The 21,367-nt window shown below is 41.2% G+C and overlaps 1 protein-coding gene across 1 annotated transcript in view; it reads left to right on the top strand.

Annotated features, from left to right (window-relative positions):
• LOC144224315 (renalase-like) overlaps positions 1 to 21,367 on the top strand; it is a 59,641-nt gene that overhangs the window by 18,638 nt on the left and 19,636 nt on the right. Inside the window, exon 3 of the mRNA XM_077755233.1 lies at positions 18,662 to 18,837. Coding sequence (XP_077611359.1) covers positions 18,662 to 18,837 — 176 coding nt within the window. The remainder of the gene's footprint in view (positions 1 to 18,661; positions 18,838 to 21,367) is intronic.

Below are 21,367 nucleotides of genomic sequence, written 5' to 3'. Positions count from 1 at the left end.
TGCGGGGGGGTTGGGGGGGTGGCACCATTTTCCCTGTAGCTCTGCCATCTGGAAATAGAACTCTGAAGGTCTGAAGGTCCGTATGGAGGTAAGAAAGAAGTGGAGGAGGCACATGGCTTTTAACAGACTTGGACTAGACTTGACACATTTCACTTCCCCTCATAATCCACTGACTGAATCTAGTCACGTGGCTCCAGCTTATCTGCAGAGTAGCCTCGGAATTGGCAGCGAGCTCAAGGAGTCCCTGGTAACCATGAACTTCCTGTGCCAGTGAAGAGAACAAGCAGTTCAAGTATATTTCCTAATATTAAATAAAATTGACTCCCTGTAGGTACTTTAAACCCCACATATTGCTATGCTACCCATATTTTTATATATGTTTTACCAATTTTAAAAAACTTTCCTTACATGTAAATTTACCTTGTTTATGATAAAGCTCACTCGGTGGTAATTACCAGTGCCTTACTCTCATATCTCCCTCAGATACTTGTCTACACAGACTTCTAATGTTTAGTAGAGGAAAATGCTCGCTTTGCAATAATTTTCCGTTATGACCATGATTTTTTGTATATTTTATAAGTTTTAGCCATTTTAAAAAAAATCCTATGGCACATTTTGTTAGAAAAGATCATAGTCCAAAAATTGACTGTAGGGGAGCGATCTTTCCAAGGAAAGAAATCTATGTCATTTCTCTTTTCCTCCCCAAATTATTTATGTCTACATAGGTGATTCATCAGTCAAACATGCAATCAACATTTACTGCATTCCCACACCTGGACAGTGTTCTAGGGGTTTGGGTGAATGAGACAGTTCTCTTAGTGGTTGCATTTAACAAGGAATATTAAAACATATTTGAACATGATGATAAGTATAATTTTAGTGTTTATTTTTTAAAAATTTTTAAATATTTAGTTTTGAAAGAGAGAGAGAGACAGAGCGTGAGTGGGGGAGAGGCAGAGAGAGAGGGAAACACAGAATCTGAAACAGGATCTAGGCTCTGAGCTGTCAGCATAGAGCCCGATGCGGAGCTCGAACCCATGAACCATGAGATCGTGACCTGAACCAAAGTCAAATGCTTAACTGACTGAGCTGCTCAGGTTCCCCTCAACAGTGTTTAATCTGATACTCTCTTTTTCCCTTGTTTTATGTTCGCAAACTTTTTGAGGATCTGTACTTTGAAGTTGATGTAATGTTTGTGGAATTGAGATATCTGGTTCTCCATGAGACATTGTCTTTTCATCTGGCCAGTAATCCTTGTTGGGTCTTTGGCAATCCTTGCGTGACACTTACAGGAATATAAAAATGTACCTTGTTTTAAAGGGACAATAATAAACATATCTGCTCCATCATAGAAGGCAGAAACATTTCTATAATTTGAAACCTGGCTCCTGAAGTCTCTCCTCCTGACTGACACAGGTTGCTTGAAGGCACTCCTCTGGAGAGGCCCGTCTCGGGCACAAAACCAGATCCACTTCTTGCCCATGCAGATAAAGGGAGGAACCCAGGGAATGATGGAGGGCACTGGACTTGAACGTGAGTCGTTGGCCGGGTGGGGGACTTCCCTTGCACAGAACCTCCTGGCAACCTTTAACAGGGATTCTGTTGATCTGTAAGGATTTCTCTTTGCCGTGGAATCTGGAAATCTTGCCTCCTTAGTTTGCCCCAACGGAAAGCTTTAAGAAAGTGTTTCCTCTGAAAAGGTCAGAATTATTCAAAAGATAGTCAGAGCTGCCAATTTAGTAGTAAATGTGATTGGAAAAGTCAAGCCCCGAGAATGAGGGAGGGGGGTAGGGGAACTATTATCTAAGGCCCTACTGATGTAGAAATACATGAGTTTTGAGCTCTGATGTATCCAATGTGTATCTGGGTTTGGGGGACACCAGGGGTCTGCTTTACAGCCTAAGTTACCCCTTCCGTCTTGCTGTCGCAGTGTATACATATATATCAGCTTATGTGTGTGCTGATTAGATCTTAAATTACAAATAAGGACATGTTTGGGGCACCTGGGTGGCTCAGTCTGTTGGGCATCCGACTTTGGCTCAGGTCATGATCTCATGGTTTGTGAGTTCGAGTCCCATGTCGGGCTCTGTGATGACAGCTCAGAGCCTGGTTCCTGCTTTGGATTCTGTGTCTCCCTCTCTCTCTGCCCCTCCCCTGCTCATGCTCTGTCTTTCTCTCTCTCTCAAAAATAAACATTTAAAAAATTAATTAAAAAAATAAGAACAGGGTTTTCCTCCATTACAACTTGTTTCTATGTAAGAAGCAAAGGGAAGTTTTCTATAGCCTGAATTTAGAACAACTTGCGTCAGGAGTTGGAAAATTTTTAAAACCTGAAATGAAAACCAGAACAATGTTGTTCAACCTCTGGAAACCCCGTGCCCGTCATCTTTATTAAGCTGCGCTAAGTGCCTGACATGTTTTATTGCATCTCATCTTTACTACAACTCTGTGAAGTAAATTGTATTATCCCTACTTTACAGACGAGGAAGCGAACGCTTAGAGAAATTAAGTAAAACCATCACTTCAGCCTGAGCTTTCTTTGTCTCTAAATCATACTGTTTTGATAAAAGTAAAAATCTCTATCCTGGAGCACCTGAGGAAAACTCCCTACAGAGACTTCTCTAGCTCTGCCGCTCACCTTCCCACACACTGAGATTCATCGATACCTGGAAATAAGACTCTTATTTTTTACATTCTTCTCCAATCTATACTTTCTGTCTTATTGAAAATAACAGTGGCTTTTAAATTTCGTTTCTGAAAGATGAGATAATAACACCAAATGCATTATCTGAGGTTTCACTTGCTCCCCTCCCCCACTTACCAGACCCTCAAGGGCACACCTCTGCCCACAGCCCTCCCAGTCCAGTCCCAGCTCTGCCAGCACCAGCCCCCATCGAAAGTCCCAGACATGCAAGAACTTAGAAATCTAGTTTTCCTACCATTGCTCACATGACAAACGACATTCACCCTCACAATGCCCTTCATGGGAGCAAGTCAAGTTCTTAGGAATCCTGAGAGCCCTGCTGTTCTTTCGCATCGAGATCATACCTGTCAAATTGCATGTGAATAAGGGTAATGTTATTTTCAGAATAAACTTGAATCCAACTTCATATGTCTCTACAAAGCAAAATATTCTTAATTCTGGGTCCATTCACTTTGCTACTGTTAGTTACGCATGATTTTCCACGGAGCTGTGACACCTGAGGATTGTGTATCCATTTCAGTGTGTGAACCGAGTATGTGTGGCATTGCCAAGAGCTGTTCTAGGTGTCGTGGCAGAGCTGTTACTGGACCAAAAGTTCCTTAAACAATGTGGCACCTGTTCTCACCATACTGTAAACTAGCTCATTGTGTTTAAGGCTCAAAAGTGGGATGGAGGTTAAGGTCCTCAAATCTGGGGCATCCTCAGGGATTGAGAAAGCTCAGATGAAGGAAAACCTGTTCATCGCCTTGGTCTTATAGATTCCTAGCTTTTGTCTCCAGGGACCAGGAATTTCTACCATTGTGACAACAGGGAGTGACTGTCACTCCCACTGGATGTCCACTTGATACACTCACAGAAAATCAAAGCTGGAAGGAATCTTGAAAGAATGGCCCATGAAGCATTTTTTCATAATTAATTGGTCAAGCTTTTTAAAGACACTGCTACAATCTAACCTGTCTATACTGGAGATAGGGAGTAAAATTAAAGGCAAGTAGGAAGAGAGGAGAGAAGGAAAGGAAAGGGATATTTGTGGGAGCAAGCACACATGTGCCGGCCAGAATAATAGATGCTTCACACATTTAGACTGCAAGTGACATAAAACCCAACTCAGAGGGCTCATGCCAAAAAAAGGGGAATTTATTAGTACTGTTCCTGAAAAATCTAGGTGTCAAACTGCAGAATTGTAAAACTAGTAAAGCTGTCTGGATTGATTCAACCAACGTCATAAAGGCTTAGCTTCTGACCATTTCTTGACCCTACCTTCTGCTGATTTAAATCCATTTATGGTAAATTACCAGGTGGTACCAAGCATGTCAGGGCCAAGTGGCCAAAAGAGAGCCCATTTTCCAAAAGCTCAGCAGTATCCCTGGAATTGAACCTCATTGCCCTGATTGGCTCAGCGTATGTGCCCATTGCTGAACCAATCATTGTGACCAGGCGGAATGGATTAACTGGTCAGTTCTGCCTGGGCTACCTTTGTCGGGGCTGAAAGTGGGGGAGGTGCAACCCCTTAAATCAAAAATTTGGGTGACAGTGCCACAGAAGAGCCAGTAGCTGCTGAGCAGGTGATGTCCGCCACATAGACATTCACTCCTGTGATTCTCATAACTGGCCTGGAGGTGAATATTTGGCTATCTTTCACCATGCCTTCTCTCTAAGATTCTGGGCTTCTTGAATCTATTAAGTAGACCCCAGGTTGAAGACCTTCACCATTTGTGAACTGGTTTGAGCCCTTTCAGAAGACCCAAAGCCGGTCCAATAGGAAAAGAAATAGGGAAGTGAATTTGTGTAGGCAGTGTGTACTTTTTCTTCCTGGAACTAGTAGTACTCTCCATCTAGCTTCCACACCCAGCGCTGGGGTCATCCCTCACCTCAGTGTAAGTCAGCACTTTCCACTGGTCACCTGGTCTACTAGAAAGCCTTGTCGACTTTGAAGATTTGCCTCAAATTTGCCTTCTTACATCTCCTCTACTCTCAGGGCTTGGGGATGCCTCTCTAATAGGTAGTGGTCCAGCCCAGTCCCTGTTCCCACCCTTCCAACCCCATCTCCAAGCCCCCAGCACTTACAGGTATTGTGGACATAGGCAAGATGCTGTTTAGTTTTCAAGTAGCGTGGATTACTGGCAAATGTTATCATTTACTTTCTCAGCTGGCTGGAGAAGGCAGAACACACTCTTCTGTGAGCAATTTTCCATTGTTTACTGGGAGGTTATTTCCTGAATTTGTATACATTTATTTATACTGGGGCTGTGGGGAAACATCTTCTGAAATTGGAAGTATGAACTGTAGGGGGATTCTCATTTTATTTTCAGTTCATCGTGTGGGGTTTTATACACTTGTTTATATTTAACTAAATGCCTATCAGTATGGTCATCTTATACGGAATTGTTTAGAAGATGTCTGCGTGTCTTGCTAAACATAAGAAGTCCAAACATATGTAGCCTGGGACAACAAGGATTACAAACACACATGAGTATCAGTTTTAAAACTTCCCTTCTATCCTTTATTTAAATAAAGGCAAATGCATACATCCATAGATACACCAACACCCAAAGACTCTCATGGAAAATGCACACCCACAGGCCTAGAATAAACAAGTCAAAGACCAAAAGAAGGGAAGAGACTAAGAGGCGTGTTCGTTTTTCTGAAAGCTAGTAGTTCCAACTCAAGGATGGAAAAGTTTCTTAGGGTCACATATGGAACCAGAGCTATAATTGTTAAGCTGTGAGCATTCAGTGCTGTCAGATTCTAAATGTGCTGCCACTTTGTCCAGTAGGGCTGAACCCATCCTGTTTGTTCAGTAGACAGCGAGGCTCTCTCTACCTGTCCATGCCCCCAGCAGAACTGTTCCTGCATTCATTCCTCTCTTCATCCAGATCTTCAACAAATATGGACGGTTCACTGTGCCGGATCCTGAGGGAGGAATGAGAGACGTAAAACAAGGCAGGATCCATAAGTTCAGGTAGCTTTCAGTCTAGAGGGAAAATGGACAAGTAAATAGACCATTGAAATACAAAGTGATAAATACAGTGATTCCAGGACATGCTTTCCTCCTGTGATGCTTCATCTTCTGAAATTTAGGTTTCCCGTCAGTGAGGTGCAAGGCAAGAGCGAAGGCACAAAGAAACCTCAGTAACCATAGCCCTCGGAAATGGAGCAAGTCACCCTCCATAGGTAGGACTTCCAAACTGCACACTGACCTCTGAATTTAGCACTTTACATGGACTTCATCTACCCAGTAGTCCTGAGGTTGGCACCATGTTTACCAGGAGGGGAAGACAAAGGCAGGAAAAGAATGTACAAGTTGAGTTTATATGCAGAAATACCCCATCCACATGTAACTGACTGAAAACTGAAAATAAATAAGATATACTTTAACCTAGTTGATTAGCAAAACTTAGTGTTGATAACAGTATGGAGAAGCAAGACCTCTTCTATACTATTGAGGGAGAGTATACTTTTGGGCGACCCTTTAGCTATATCTGAGATCATTCTAAATGTGCTTACTCTTTGACTCAGCAATCTTGTCGCTAGAAATTTATTCTAGTAGTCTCATATAAGTGCAACAAAGATACACAAATAAATGTGTTCATTACGACCTTCATTGCTTATTACAGAAACTGGTAAAAAGGAAGAGAAATATCTGGCTAAGGAAGACCAATAATAAACCGTGGTTAATAACATACTAATAAATTAAGTAGGTCCAAATGAACTGATACAAAGCTATTCCAGATATGTTAAATGAACAAAAGCAAGTTCAGGAGCAATAGGTATAATAAGTGTATTTCCTTTTAAAGAGGGGAATAGAGGGGTGCCTGAGGTGGCTCAGTTGGTTAAGTGTCCAACTCTTGGTTTCAGCTCAGGCCCTGATCTCACAGTTTCATGGGTTCGTGCCCCACATTGGGCTCTGGGTTAGCAGCACAGAGCCTGCTTGGGATTCTCTGTGCCCCTCTCTCTCTGCCCCTCCCCAATTCGTGCTGTCTCTGATTCTCTCAAAATAAGTAAATCAACTCAAAAAATTGAAAAAAAAGATAAATAGGATAGATACACAGTCTTGTGTGTAGAAAATTCTAGAAAGATACATAGAAACTATTGGCAGTCATTACCCTGGGGAGTGGGGCTGCCAGGCTGAGATAGAAGCAATGCTTTTATTTATTTTTCACTTTATACCCTTCCACAGTGTATGAGGGACCTTTTTGTTTGTTACAATTTTTTTAATTTAAGTAAAACTAGTTTTAAACCACCAAAAATAATTTTCTACTGTGTTTCCTTTAAAGGATCATATTGTACATAATCATATTAGGGACTCTAAGAAGTCTTACTTAGTTTTGTTTCAAACAGGCATTTCAAAAATCTATTTGTCCAAAAAATTTCACTGTTGTTGCTTTGCTTTGCCTAATAACTGTTAATATGTTACATGAGTCCTAAGGAATCATAGGGACATTATGACCACCCTGACATCCATCATACAGCCAGACAGTGGGAGACAGAGTTTCTGACTCAAGATCCAAAGTTCAGTTGAGGGGCACCTGGGTGGCTTAGTCGATAAATCATCTGACTTTTGATTTTGGCTCAGGTCATGATCTCACGATTTGTGAGTTCAAGCCCCGCATTGGATTTTGTGCTAAGCAGCTAGGAGCCTGCCTAGCATTCTCTCTTTCCCTCCATCTCTGCCCCTCCCCCACTTGTGCATTTTCTTTCTCTCTTTCACTCTCTCTCTCAAAATAAATAAATAAACTTTTAAAAAATACTTAAAAGTTCAGTTGATGTCCTTCAACTGCTTACTGTGCAATCAGAATGGAGCAGGGGCATTCTGATTCATTCATACTAAGTAAAACTTATCTTGTTCCTTAGGTGGGGAAATAGCATTCCAGAATTTTCTGTAAATCTCAGAGAATAGACTACAGTTTCCTAGGAAGAGTGAGGTACTACCTTCTACAGGAATGGGGACAAGAAATGCACTACTATACTTGAGTTCCCAAATACATGTCTCCCAAATGAGGCTGTGCATTCAGACCTGTTCACTGGTTTTCATTGGATATTTAAAACAATTACTATTATCAATTAATACAGACCCCTTCTCCAGGGTGGGTAATAAAACAACTATTTTCTCCTCAAAGATGACAGGATAACAATGAAATAAGTAGAGGGAGGACTTTGGGTAAAACCATCTTTTCTCCATGCCTGGCCTCCTGTTATTTCAGCCGTTTCTACTTCCAGAATCTTCCTCTTCAGTTAAAACCATGAAACTGTATCAGTCAGATATCAATACTTACTGCCAAATCACTGGTGCAGTTGAAGTCAGAGGCAGTGAAGTCACCTACCAGTGGACTCCTGAGCAGGAGGTGAGGAAATTGCCGGGGATGCCAGTGGGGGCTCCCAGAAGAATCTGGGCCTTTCTCACCTACACATGAGAACAGGTTTTATTGTTATAAAAATTAGCAAATAAAATCTGCAGGTGGTTCCCTTGAAGAGTGCCTCTTCAAGAGCCTCCTTGGTGATTCTGGGCCAGCAGTGGGTGCACAGAGGGGCAGACACGCTGCCAAGGAGGCAGATGGCCATGCGGTGGACACTCTGTGCTTCTGGCATTGGCTCTGCCAGGAAGGTGAAGAGAGGGAGAAAGGCCTCAGGAGGGCACATCTGTCTGTCTGTCTCCCTTTCTCTCCTCATTCTGCGTCCTTCCCTTTCCTGGCTAGTCTGTCATCCTTCCTTCCTTCCTTCCTTCCTTCCCTCCTTCCCTCCTTCCTTCCCTCCTTCCCTCCTTCCTTCCCTCCTTCCCTCCTTCCTTCCCTCCTTCCCTCCTTCCTTCCCTCCTTCCCTCCTTCCTTCCCTCCTTCCCTCCTTCCTTCCCTCCTTCCCTCCTTCCTTCCCTCCTTCCCTCCTTCCTTCCCTCCTTCCCTCCTTCCTTCCCTCCTTCCCTCCTTCCTTCCCTCCTTCCCTCCTTCCTTCCCTCCTTCCCTCCTTCCTTCCCTCCTTCCCTCCTTCCTTCCCTCCTTCCCTCCTTCCTTCCCTCCTTCCCTCCTTCCTTCCCTCCTTCCCTCCTTCCTTCCCTCCTTCCCTCCTTCCTTCCCTCCTTCCCTCCTTCCTTCCCTCCTTCCCTCCTTCCTTCCCTCCTTCCCTCCTTCCTTCCCTCCTTCCCTCCTTCCTTCCCTCCTTCCTTTCCTCCTTCCTTCCTTCCTTTCTTCCCTCCTTCCTTCCTTCCTTCCCTCCTTCCTTCCTTCCTTCCCTCCTTCTCTCTCCCTGTCTTTCTTTTAATGTTTATTTTTTAGAGAGAGAAGGAGAGAGACAGAACATGAGTGGGGTAGGGGCAGAGAGAGAGAGGGAGACACAGAATCTGAAGCAGGCTCCAGGCTCCGAGCTGTCAGCACAGAACCCGATGCGGGGCTCGAACCCACGAACCAGGAGATCATGGCCTGAGGTGAAGTCAGACGCTTAACTGACTGAGCCACCCAGGCGCCCATTTTTTCTTTCATCATCAGGGTGAGTTGGATTGTTCTGCTGGACTTGGGGATGTGCTCGGCTTAGCATCTGTTGCATCTGCTGGGCCCTGGCACCACACGGTAAGGCTCACTTGTCATAAGAGTGTTTCTGGCCAGAGGACAAGGGCGGTTGAGCCAGTTTCGCTTGGAGTGGGGAGAGGGAGACTTCTCAGCAATTCCTTCCACCAGGAGGAAGGAGGGAGGCGAGGAGGCAGCCCGCAGCCACCCGCACCTGTCATGACCCTCTACTTCCGGTGCAGTTCCCTTCTTCACGTGGACCTGTCTGTCTGCTGAACTGCATTTCCACGCCCCCCCGCCCCCGCTGTCAGCACCACACCCTTTAGCAGGTAACGGTTGGCTGCTTGTCCAGCCTGTGTGTCTTCCCCCCAGTTAAGACGTCAGCTTCTGAAAGGCCTCCAAGCAGTTTCCTTCCCGCAGCAGCGAGCACTGCACTAGGCACCCACATGCATGTGAGCTGAGTCAGTAGTTCAAGAAATGCTGCCACCCATTTCTTGATGCTCTGAGCCTGTAGCTATAGTATGTGACGCCCCTTCTTTCTGTGTAGGACATGGAGCCTACAGCTGGCCTGACACTTCTGTCCTTTGATGACCCAACTTCCGTCCCTGGATAGATACTGCCAAAAAAAAAAAAAAAAAAGGGTTTATCACATGGAAAAGGTCTCTATTGGCATTTTTACTTGGATGAAAGTGTCCCAAGGAGTTTGAGCTTCATGTGTGACCAAAGAGTGTGCATTTCTCATATGGTGATGGAAGCAGGAAAGCAGAAATGGTGACCAATTTAGGTCAGACGTGGGAGAGGAATATCTAAGTTAATTTTCTATACACCTGATTTTCTAGCATCATATAAAAAGTATACCCTCCTCCATGCCTTTAAGTTAGTTAGCAACTAAATACTTAATATATTTTGGGATTTGTTTCCAGAAATATCTATTTTGATTCACTGACTATTATTGTTAGTCAAGATTGGGCTTTTTTTAAAGTTTATTTTGAGAGAGAGAGAGAGTGAGAGAGCAAACAGGGGAGGGGCAGAGAAAGAGGGAGAGAGAGAATTCTAAGCAGGCTCTATACTGTCAGCGCAGAGCCCTACATGGGGCTCAAGCTCATGAACCATGAGATCATGACCTGAGCTGAAATCAAGCCTCAGACACTTAACTGAATGAGCCCTCCAGGTGCCCCAGGACCAGGCATTTTTAATTGCTGTGGCTTTAAAATGTATTTAAACATATGGCAAAATAAGTCTTGACTCACTGATTTTTTTCAAAAAAAATTATTCTCATTGCTTTCTTTTAAGAAGATGATCATTTTTCAATTTCCAATAAACTTTTGTAGAATTCATTTCTTTTTCTTACTAGTTATTGCTGATATATAGGGAAATCAATTTAATATCAAAACTTTTAAATTAATTTGATGGATTTTATGTTGGTTTCGCTATTGTTTTCAATCATATGATTTTCTTTCTTCATAATAGTTATAAATTTTATTTCTATTTTTTTTCGTAATGTACTGACCAGAGCAAAATTTTACAATGCTGGTGTTACTAGGAATCTTTGGTTTATGCTGATTTTACTGTGACAGTCTCTACTATTGCACTGTAAATTGTGATATAAACAATCAGCTCAAGATATTCTATCTGATTTTGAGAAACTTTTTTTCATATTAAATCTTTTTTCCAATGATTGATATTAAATATTAATGAATGCCTTTTTTTTTTTTTTTTAGTTTTTTAACTTATCTTTGAGAGAGAGAAAGAGAGAGAGTCAGCATGAGCCAGGGATGGGCAGAGAAAGAGGGAGAGAGAATCCCAAGCAGTCTCCGTGTAGTCAGCACAGCCTGGCACAGGGCTTGAACTCACAGACCGTGAGATCATGACCTGAACCAAAATTAGGAGTCAGATGCTTAACAGACTTGAGCCACCCCAGGTGTCCCAATGCCTTTAATTATATTAAGGTTATCATGGTTTTCTTACTTATACATACTGATTTGAAAAAATATACCTATTCATATTAACAGAAAAATTGTTTGCAGCTCTGTTTATAGTTATATGTGTAAATGTGATGTGTATGTCTGTAATAAACCTTATACGAGCTTGACAATTTTAAACAAATCACAAGGAAAGCAACCAGATCCTGAAGTCACTTTTTTATTTCATTTATTGAGTGTGTTTTCAATTTCTTTTATGGATTTGGGTTTATACCAATTTCTTTTATGTTGAGATAATTTTGATAACATTTGTGTTCCAAGAAAAATCTGTTTCTTTAAGATTTAAAAGTTTATCACCATGGACATGTACGCTTTTCTGGCCTTAAAGAACTTTGTATCTGATATATGTTATCTGGTGGAAGAAAACAGTGTGGATGCTTGCCTGTCCTTGAGTGGGGCAGGATAAAAAGAAAGAAAGACAGACAGACAGACAGACAGAGACAGAGAGAGAGAGAAAAGGAAGGAAGGGAGGGAGGGAGGGAGGNGAAAATGAAAGAAAGAAATGTCTCCCCTGAGATGCCAAACCACTTATCCACCCTCAGACAGATTTGGTGCCAGAAATCATTCTGCCAGTATATTCCAGAAATCTAGTTACAGTAGTCATGGGCAGTATTGCTCCCAGGGCATCTGGCAGAAAGAAAAGTAAATCTCCAAATGGACACTTTTTAAACATAGGCCTCTGAGAATTTCTCAGATAAAGTTGCCTGGAACTTTAGGCTCGTAACAGGGGAAAAAAAAAAAGATATCACGAACACACGGGGAAAACATCATCATGAGCATAAGGCAATAGTTATCCCAAACAACAAAGAGAGGAATCAAACTCATAAAAGACTGCAGATTTCGGAACAATCACACAATAGACTACACTGACTATGTTTAAAGAAATAAAAAGAGTATTGATAGTGTGACTAGAGAGAAAGAAACAATCCAAATTGATCATGCAGATCTGAAAAATGTTTACTAAGGAAGAAGAAAATAATTTAAATTTGAAATTCAAGGGACAAAGTAAACATGAGAATAAACACAGATAAAGGGAGAACAGTAAACTGAAAGATAAATCAGAAGAAATCACATAGAATCGAGCCCGGAGACAGAGACAGAAAATATTAGAAAGAGACCGAGACACATGAAGACAGAATCCGACCACCTGCTCTATCTCTAACCTGAGTTCCATGAAGACAGACTAGAGAGAAGGGCAGAGCAACCAGCTCAATTATTTCCAAAATTAATTTCCAAAACATGAGTCTTAAGATTCAGAAAACTCAGATGCAAAAGAGGTAAGCAAAACAAAACTCACACCTCAAGATAACCAATTGAAACTGCAGAACCCCAAAGGCAAAGAGAAAACAATAGAAACATCCAAACATAAAAGAGAAATTACCCACAGATGACCTACAATCAAATTAAGACTCGACTTCGTAACAGCATCAGTAAAAGCTAACCTATATGCACAATATCTTTCAAGTGCTGAGAGAAGATATTTTTAATCTATTATTACATGCCAAGGAAAACCATCTTTTGCAAATGAACGTCACATAAACATTTTTAGGACAGCAAAAGCCTTCAACAGAACCTCATTTAGGAACTTCAACTTGAGATACAACTTGGGAAAAGGAAAATGACCCTGGAGACAAGATGTGAAATCTAGAAGGAAGCTGTAGATGGATAAATATAAACAAATATTGAATGTATTAAAACAAAACTGAATAAGTGAATTCTGTACCAAAAAAAAAAAAAGCATATAAAATCAGAATTAAAGTACTCGAAGTTTCTCATATTATTCTGAAGAAAGGTAAAGAAATTAACTTTTGACTTTAATATGAATGCTTAAGTCTATGGGTAATCCCTAAAAACAGAAACCAAGGATGTAATTTCCAAACTGGTAAGGACGGAAAATGGAATGGGAGTAAAAGTGGCTTAATCAAAAAGAAGGCAAAATTTTTATTTATTTATTTATTTATTTATTTATTTTTAATGTTTATTTATTTTTGAGAGAGACAGAGCATGAGCAGGAGAAGGGCAGAGAGAGAGGAAGACACAGAATCTGAAGCATGCTCCAAGTTCCGAGCTGTCAGCACAGAGCCTGATCTGGGGCTCAAACCCACAAACCGTGAGATCATGACCTGAGCTGAAGTTGGATGCTTAACTGACTGAGCCACCCAGGCGGCTCTAAAAACATTTTTTTTTAATTTAATTTTATTTATTTATTTTTTTAAAAGAAACTTCTTTTAACATTTTTTAAAAATATTTTTATTTATTTCTAGGAGAGAGAGAGACAGCGTGAGCAGGGGAAGGTCAGAGAGAGAGGGAGTCACAGACTCTGAAATAGTCTCCAGGCTCTGAGCTGGCAGTCAGCACAGAGCCCGACGTGGGGCTCGAACCCACGAACCACGAGATCATGACCCAAGCGAAAGTTGGACACTTAACTGAGTAAGCCACCCAAGCGCTCCTTAATTTTAAAAAGAAACAAAGAAATGTTGGAAAGGTGAAACAAATAAAAAACAGAAAATAAACTTCAAGGCTTTCCTAAATGTAAAGATGTTCACAACATCTTGTTACAAGCTACAGGGAAATAGCCAGAAACTGGTAACATAGCTTCAATATAAAGCAAACAATGTCAGAAGTAAAAGTAGAAATTGGAAATTATATCATATTCAGGACAGATTTTTAATATACCTCTTTCAGTAATTGATCAAGCAGAGAATTCATAAGAATTTAGTTGATTAGAAGCACACAGTTGATAAGATTGTTCTAATGGACTTAGTAAAACTTAATTCAACAGCTAAAAATTTCTATTCAAGCACCCAGATAACACTTAATGAAAACAGACTATGTATGAAGCCATTCAAGAGATCTTAGAGTATCATTAGGATCACATTCTCTGACTTAACACAATTGAGTTAGGATTTGCTTTAAAAATGTGTTTTATTATAAGTAGCATCAGGTCTTTAAGCATATTTAACCTGTTAGTGGTTATTTTTATGACTCCTATGACCATGAATCCGAGGCAGCTCATGTACTCTTTCAAGACAAGTTTCTCTTTCTGTTTGGAGAGCAGGGGACTTCTAGAGCTTTGATTATAAGTGTTTCACTCAAGAACTTCTGGAGCTCAATGTTCTATCAACAAAGATGGTAATGCTGCTTTGCTGCTACTACTGAGGCTCCTGCTGCTGTTACCAACCGTTCAAGTCTTGACCCCCACTCAAAACTGTAGACTAATGGCTGTTATAACACATAAAATAACAAGTGCTGAGGATATGGAGAAATTAGAACCTTTCTGGCATTGCTGGTGGGAACGAAGAAATGGTGGGAAATTGATACAGGGATTCCTCAAAAATTTAAACACCGCATTACGATATGAACCAGCCATTCCACCTCCAGATATGCATCCAGAAGAAGTGAATGCAGGTCCTCAAAGAGGTGTGTGCACACCTATGTTCATAGCAGCATTATTCACAGTAGCCAAAAGGCGGAAGAATGCATTGACAGATGGATTCATAAACAGAATGTAGTCCTTCCACACACTGGAATATTATGCAGCCTTCAAAAGGAGGGAAATTCTGATGCCCTGCTACAACATGGATGAACCGGAAAGACATCATGCTAAATGAAATAAACCAGTCATAAAAGGACAAATATTACATAATTCCATTTATATGAGGTCCTTCAAGTAGTCAGATTCATAGAGAGAGATAGATATGGTGGTTGATAAGGGCTGGGGGAAGGCGGAAGTAGGGGTCAGTGATTAATGGGTATACAGTTTATATGGAGAGATTAAAAAGCAATGGGTCCGGATGGCAGTGATGGTTACAGGACAACGTGGGAGTACTTAAGGCGAGACCACTGTATACTTAAAATATGTTAAATGATACGTTTTATGTTATGTATATTTTACCACAATAAAAATAAAATCTCAACACTGCTGTGCCTATATCTAGGAATAGTCTGGCACTGTTTTGATATACTATTGGTATAATAATCAATCTTCCTGCTTTGAGAGAAGCTAACTCCGTTATCTCTTTCTAAAACTGCTTTTAGTACACTAGAGACAGGTCAGAACAAGAATATTGTGTGGGGATGCGTTCCATCAGTGTAGTACTTCATATTTGCAGAAGGATTTGTATGCGTCCTAACCCATTTAATCCTTGTGACAGCCTTATAAGGTAAGTAGTATTGCTCCCTTTTAACTGATGTAAGAAGGTGAAGCCTGAGAGATTAAGTTGTCCAGGACCACCGGGCTGTTAGGATGCTTGGGTTCAAGAACTTCTCTTCGGACAAAAGCCATCGATCTTCCAGTGTACACAAATAGTTGTCACCTTGCTGTGGACTTATGTTTAATATGCCAAAAGCAAAGAGCTGTGCTTGTAAAACTGAATAAAGAGAAGAAAGGGGAAGATAACATTGGCTTCCCAGTGACCAAGGAATAATGAACCATATTTGTGGCTCTTTACCATGCTCTATTTCCAAACCTTCGTTGTGTTGAAACTCTGGTTGGCTGTTTGTATTTTTGGACTTCAGCTTTGTATTTTGGGACTTCAGCTTCTACAAATACCATTTCATTTGGGGGTTGAGGGAGCCTTCGCTTAAAATCTGTTGTGTTAGGTTGTAGCTATTCAGATTTTAATCTAAATTCTCAAAAATTTTAGTCTGATTCCAATAAAACCAAGAAGCCAGGTTGTTCTCTCATTGCCGTGTGAGAATCGTTGCATCTTGGTCTTAAATTTCCTTTTTTACCTTTCTTCTTGTCCTGGATGGCTAAGTGGGAGGAGCCTGGGAACACACCACCACTGCCCTTGGTAATTTTTCAAGTCCCCCCTAGAACAAATAGCTGGGTCAGCGCACCTCCAGCTTCTCAGCACGCAGCTAGCCCTTCACTCTCCTTTGAAGCCTGCCATCGATGAGCCAGCTCAGAACCCCAACTCTTGTGCCTTAGAATGTCCACCCAGAAGCTTTCTCTGTCTCTGGGAAGATTGGGTACCTTACGGAAGAGGGGTGGTATTGACACCCCGTTGTTGAGCAAGCCTTTCTGAATCTATTACCTAGTCACATAAATAACATTCTCTGAGGCAATATGGGTGACAGGATTTTTTTTTTTAAGGTTTTATTTTTAGGTAATCTCTACGCCAAACGTGGGGCTTAAATTTACAACCCCTGAGATTAAAAGTCCCAAGCTCGAGACGCCTGGGTGGCTTAGTCAGTTGAGCCTCCGACTCTGGCTCAGGTCATGATCTCACGATGTGTGGGTTCATGCCCCACATCGGGCGAGCCTGAAGTCTGCTTCACATTCTGTGTCTCTCTCTCTCTCTCTGCCCCTCTTGTCCACTTGTGTTTTCTCTCTCTCAAAAATAAATAAACATTATAAAAATTTTTTTAATTTATAAAAAAAGAAAGAGTCCCAAACTCTGCCGACTGACCCAGCCCAGAGCCTCATGACAGGCCCTGAGGCTTTGCAATCCTTGGTCCCCCCCTTGTGAAAACAGTGGCCAGTCTCCATGCCCCTGTATTTCCTGCACAGATTCCAAACCAGCTGTCCCGCCTCTTACATATAAAAACATTTAGGAGCACCCACTTCACTTTAAAAGGCTTACAACATATTTTGGGACTCCTTTTCCTTGTGTTTTGCTGTAAAATTCATAATCCAGTATTCTCAGAGCAGTGGGAAAAAATGAAGTACCTAAAAAAGTAATGCACACCCACCATTTGGGCAACACCAGAGAACCTTTTCTTTTGTATATATCTGGTTTATTGCTTCTAGTCTCATAGCTCACATTTATTAAGTGCCTACTCTATACCAGAAATTGTGCTGAGCACTTCACACACATTATGTTATATAGTCCCCACTGCAGACCTGTGCAATATGTGCTACCATTCCGATTTTACAGGAAACAAAACAACAACCTTGAAAAGTAAAGAGAGTAAATGGGCCTATAGCAAGCAAGGGGCTTATGTTGTTCAACAGGGTTTTTTTTTAATGTGTGAAACTGTACAAACCAACCTCCAATAGGTCGTCTTATCCTTTATAATCCTAAATTAGAATTTTCAGAATCGGGCTTGCCAACCCCCATCAGTCCCTTCTACACATTAATATTTTATGTTGGCAAAGGGTGGGGCAAGCACCAAATATCTTAATATTATTTTTATGCATCTCAGATCTATTATTTTCCTCCCAGCTTTCTCTTCTGCGTGACTTAAACAAATAATAATAATAGGAGAACCCTTAGTGCTCCTGCCAAAACTATATTTTTTAATGCCTTGACCACTCTGTTTTAAGCTTAAAACTTCACTCGATTTTCTATATTCTATGAAAGAGTGAAAGGTACAAAGCAGATGTACATTTTTTGAAATTATGAAAATATAGCAAAAAAAATTCAATGGCAAACAAAATTGGAAAGTAGCTCCATGTTATGAACAAGGGAGCTTGTTCTCTTAATGCTATGAAGAATATTATGAGGTCAGGCCCATATTTAGAGAGAAGGTTGAGTTTTTTAAGTGGTAAAGATATTTTATTTTATTTTACTTTTAAATTTAATTTTATTTTGTTTAACGTGTATTTATTTTTGAGAGAATGAGAGAGACGGAGCACAAGCCGGGGAGGGGCAGAGAAAGAGAGAGACACAGAATCTGAAGCAGCTTCAGGATCTGAGCTAGCTGTCAGCACAGAGCCTGATGTGGGGCTCGAACCCATGGACTGTGAGATCATGACCTGAGCTGAAGTTGGACTCTCAACCCACTGAGCCACCTGGGCATCACTAAGATATTGTATTTTAATATAATTTCAACAAAATATTTTGCAACCCATTAAACATAAAATGAATGAATATTTACTGGACATCTACTTTGTTCTCAGAATTTAAGAAGAACATAAGCTATATCAATAAGAAACAGCTCTTGCCCTGGAGACCTTCTAATTTAGCAGATGAGAGAAGATGAACACAATGACAAATTTGATTCTACCCAAGGCAGAACTTACTAGATGTTCTTCTCCTTCCTTCCAGTTCTTTAGTAAGACTTAAAAATGTGTTCTTTAAAATACGTTGGGGGGAGAGGGCTGGGGGCCTCAGTCGGGTAAGCGTCTGACTCTTGATTTCAGCTCGGGTCATGATCTCATGGTTTGTGAGATCAAGCCCTGTGTCAGCCTCTGCGATGAGAGTGTGGAGCCTGATTGGGATTCTCTCTCTCCCGCTCTCTCTGCCCCTCCCCCCAACTTGTGCAGGCGTGTGCTCTCTCTCTCTCTCTCTCTCAAAAGTAAATAAACTTAAAATAAAATTAAATTAAATAATAACATCATAACTCTGTTCTTTTCAGAGAAGTTTGAGTTTGAATTTCAGAGAGAGCCTCATTTTGTGGTCGTAGATTAGAATCTGTTTCTTTCTATTATCTGATTATTATGATTTTTCTCTTAACTCTGGTTTGCAATGCTGACAGACACTTGCATGTTACCATCTTTAAGGTGTGTCTTTGTGTCCCTCTTCTACCAGAGTCCTCAGAAGTCGGACCTTCCCTGGTGGTTCACACCACTGTCCCGTTCGGAGTTACATACTTGGAGCACAGCACCGAGGACGTGCAGGAGCTCATCTTCCAGCAGCTGGAAAGCGTTCTGCCAGGTCTGCCTCAGCCAGTTGCCACCAAGTGCCAGAAATGGAGACATTCCCAGGTAATTGGAGAACCCAGGGGTAAGGTCACAATTTTCTTAAATTCAAAACTGACTGGGTCAGCAGAACTGACTACTTTTTCTCATCTTTGCCTCTCTGCAGTAAAAGAAATGAACAATGTGATCTCTGAGGCAAATACGTGTTTCCCTCATACGTGACTGTGAACTTCTACAGGTCTTTTTAGCCCGTTATTTCCCAATAAGCGATGCATACGATTTCCCCCGGACTTATGTTCAAAGGCTAGCATCTCAAGACTGATGCACCCTGAAAATCTGGGGTTTCCTATTTGAGCAAGGCAGGTCATGTATCAAAATGCAGCTGTTTCTCTGGTTTTTTTCTAAATCAGTACTGTGGTTATATAGAAACCACTTTAACCTCCCCAATTTTTTGCAGTATGTTAGATTAACCTTGTAAGTGTATTTCGTTACCACAGTTTTCAATTTTATTAAGTTCCCACTTTGGTTTTGACTGCCGCGAGCAGGCTTCTTTGGGGCACAAAGATGAATACCTGTATAATTCAGCCACTCGAGCTGGTTTTCAGGGTTGGATCAGTATGGTGACCACTCTAGTGGCCCAGACCTCAAGCTCTTTACACTAAGTAAATGTTGACTTTTGCGAAAACCTCTGCATATCCCAACAGAAGTTTGTGAGTATTTGTAGAAAAAAAAATCTTTTGACCTGTAAACTCAGTTGTAAAGCCATTTGGGGATAGTGGAGCAAAAGTCAGAAGGAGAAAAGCAGTGACTTGTCTTCCCTCCCCCACCCCCAAGATTTCCGAGCCTGTCAATTAACCAATTTATCAGCACGATTGGCTACCCACATTGGGAAGCCTCTAGAAGAAGCGGTACTGTGAGAAATTGCAGCAGAATGTGTACATCTGAAAGAGCTAGACAAAATCAGAGGAAATGGTAAATTACTTCCTAAAATGTTGCAGCATGTCTGTGTGTTTACCCGTGTCATCTCAAGTTCAATTATACAGTGAACCTTTAGGGAAAATATTTACTTAAACAGATCATGGTCACTTTAGAAGACTTTGCTCTTTCCTTCTAAAAGCATTGAAAGATCTCAATAGCTAATGTCTTTAAGTGATACTTAATTCAATTTTAGATTGGCTTGAAAAAGAAGAAAGGGAAGTCATCTTGTCAGTATAATTTGAAGCTAGATATATTACACAGCGAGTCATTTTGCAATTTATAAATATCCCTTTAAAAGAAACAATATTTTGTGAGTTTCTTCTTGTGATTTCTGCAAAATAATTTAATCAACTGAAAAGATGGGTTAAAATCACCTTATTTCTTCAAATTTAATGTGTTAATAGAAATAGATGTGTCCTAACCACAAGATGACCTATTCAAAGTTGTGCAATATCACAAAACTTAATAAAAAAATATCTGAATACAAAGTACATCCAAGCCATAGCAATGATTTTCATTACAATTTGGATACTCTCTCTTGAAATTGTCCCAGTGCGTTTACAGCTCTGTGTCATGGAATCTGCGTTGGCTGCAGTCTGAAAGGGAGTAAGCCGTCGCATTTAAACTTAGAACTTTGCATTTTCCACTCTTTGTAACCTTCTCCTAGTACCCCTGAGTGTTATTCTACAGAGCATAACATTGTCATTTATGGCAGATATCTTGCCTACATTGTGAAATAGACAATAGGTAGATAGGTAGGAAGATAGATAGATAGATAGATAGATAGATAGATAGATAGATAGATAGATAGATGAGAGAGAGAGACAGAGAGTGAGAGAGAGAAAGATACTCTCCCATACCACCTTAGAAAAAGGAATCTGAATGACAGATCCAGAGACATAATAGGATTTAACTAGTTTTTAGTTGTTGTTCTCAAGAGAACATTTCTCCAGTGCTTTTCAAAGGTCCATCATAACCTTGGAAATCTGGCATAAATGTAGGCACCTGTCCCCCTGCTGTCCCAGACCCACAATCTACCTTCAACATGCTCATGGGTGTGTGTGCATGGCTGTGGTCTGCTGTGTGCATAAACGAAGGGTAGGATTCTGTCGGGGGAGGGACAAAAAAGAAAGAGGAACAGCCAACTTGTTTTGAAGTTCTCTTCAGAAGTGTAGTCCCCATAATGGGGAGAGCCCACCCATATCTTCTTCCAGCCTGGGTCCCACCCTATGTTTCTTTTCTTTTCTTCCTCTCTCTCTCTTCTGTTCCACCCCCAAACGTCTCCTATTCCTCACACTCTATCCCCTTCCTTTTGTACCTCCTTTCTGCCAAACAAATGATAAAGCCCTTCAAACCCTCATTTTATGAAACCCTAAAGAGACCACAGAATGGGTGCCCCACCCCAGCAGCGGTGAGTGGTGTGGACTCCCCATCCTAGACCCTGCGAGATTGACTCTTTATCTCCATTCATTGTATCCTTTCTTTTTTTTCTCTTCCTTAGTGATCCTTGCACTGCATCCTGGTACCCGGTGGCTGTGAAGGGTAGGGGAGAAGAGGGAAAGAGAGAGCGATGATGAGCACCCACATTGTGACAGCCCAGGAGCTGGGCCACTCAAAT

This window comes from Crocuta crocuta, unplaced genomic scaffold, assembly GCF_008692635.1.
Source record: "Crocuta crocuta isolate KB4526 unplaced genomic scaffold, BGI_CrCroc_1.0 scaffold2, whole genome shotgun sequence".
Classification (NCBI taxonomy): domain Eukaryota; kingdom Metazoa; phylum Chordata; class Mammalia; order Carnivora; family Hyaenidae; genus Crocuta; species Crocuta crocuta.
This window is presented reverse-complemented; position numbering and strand designations above follow the sequence as displayed.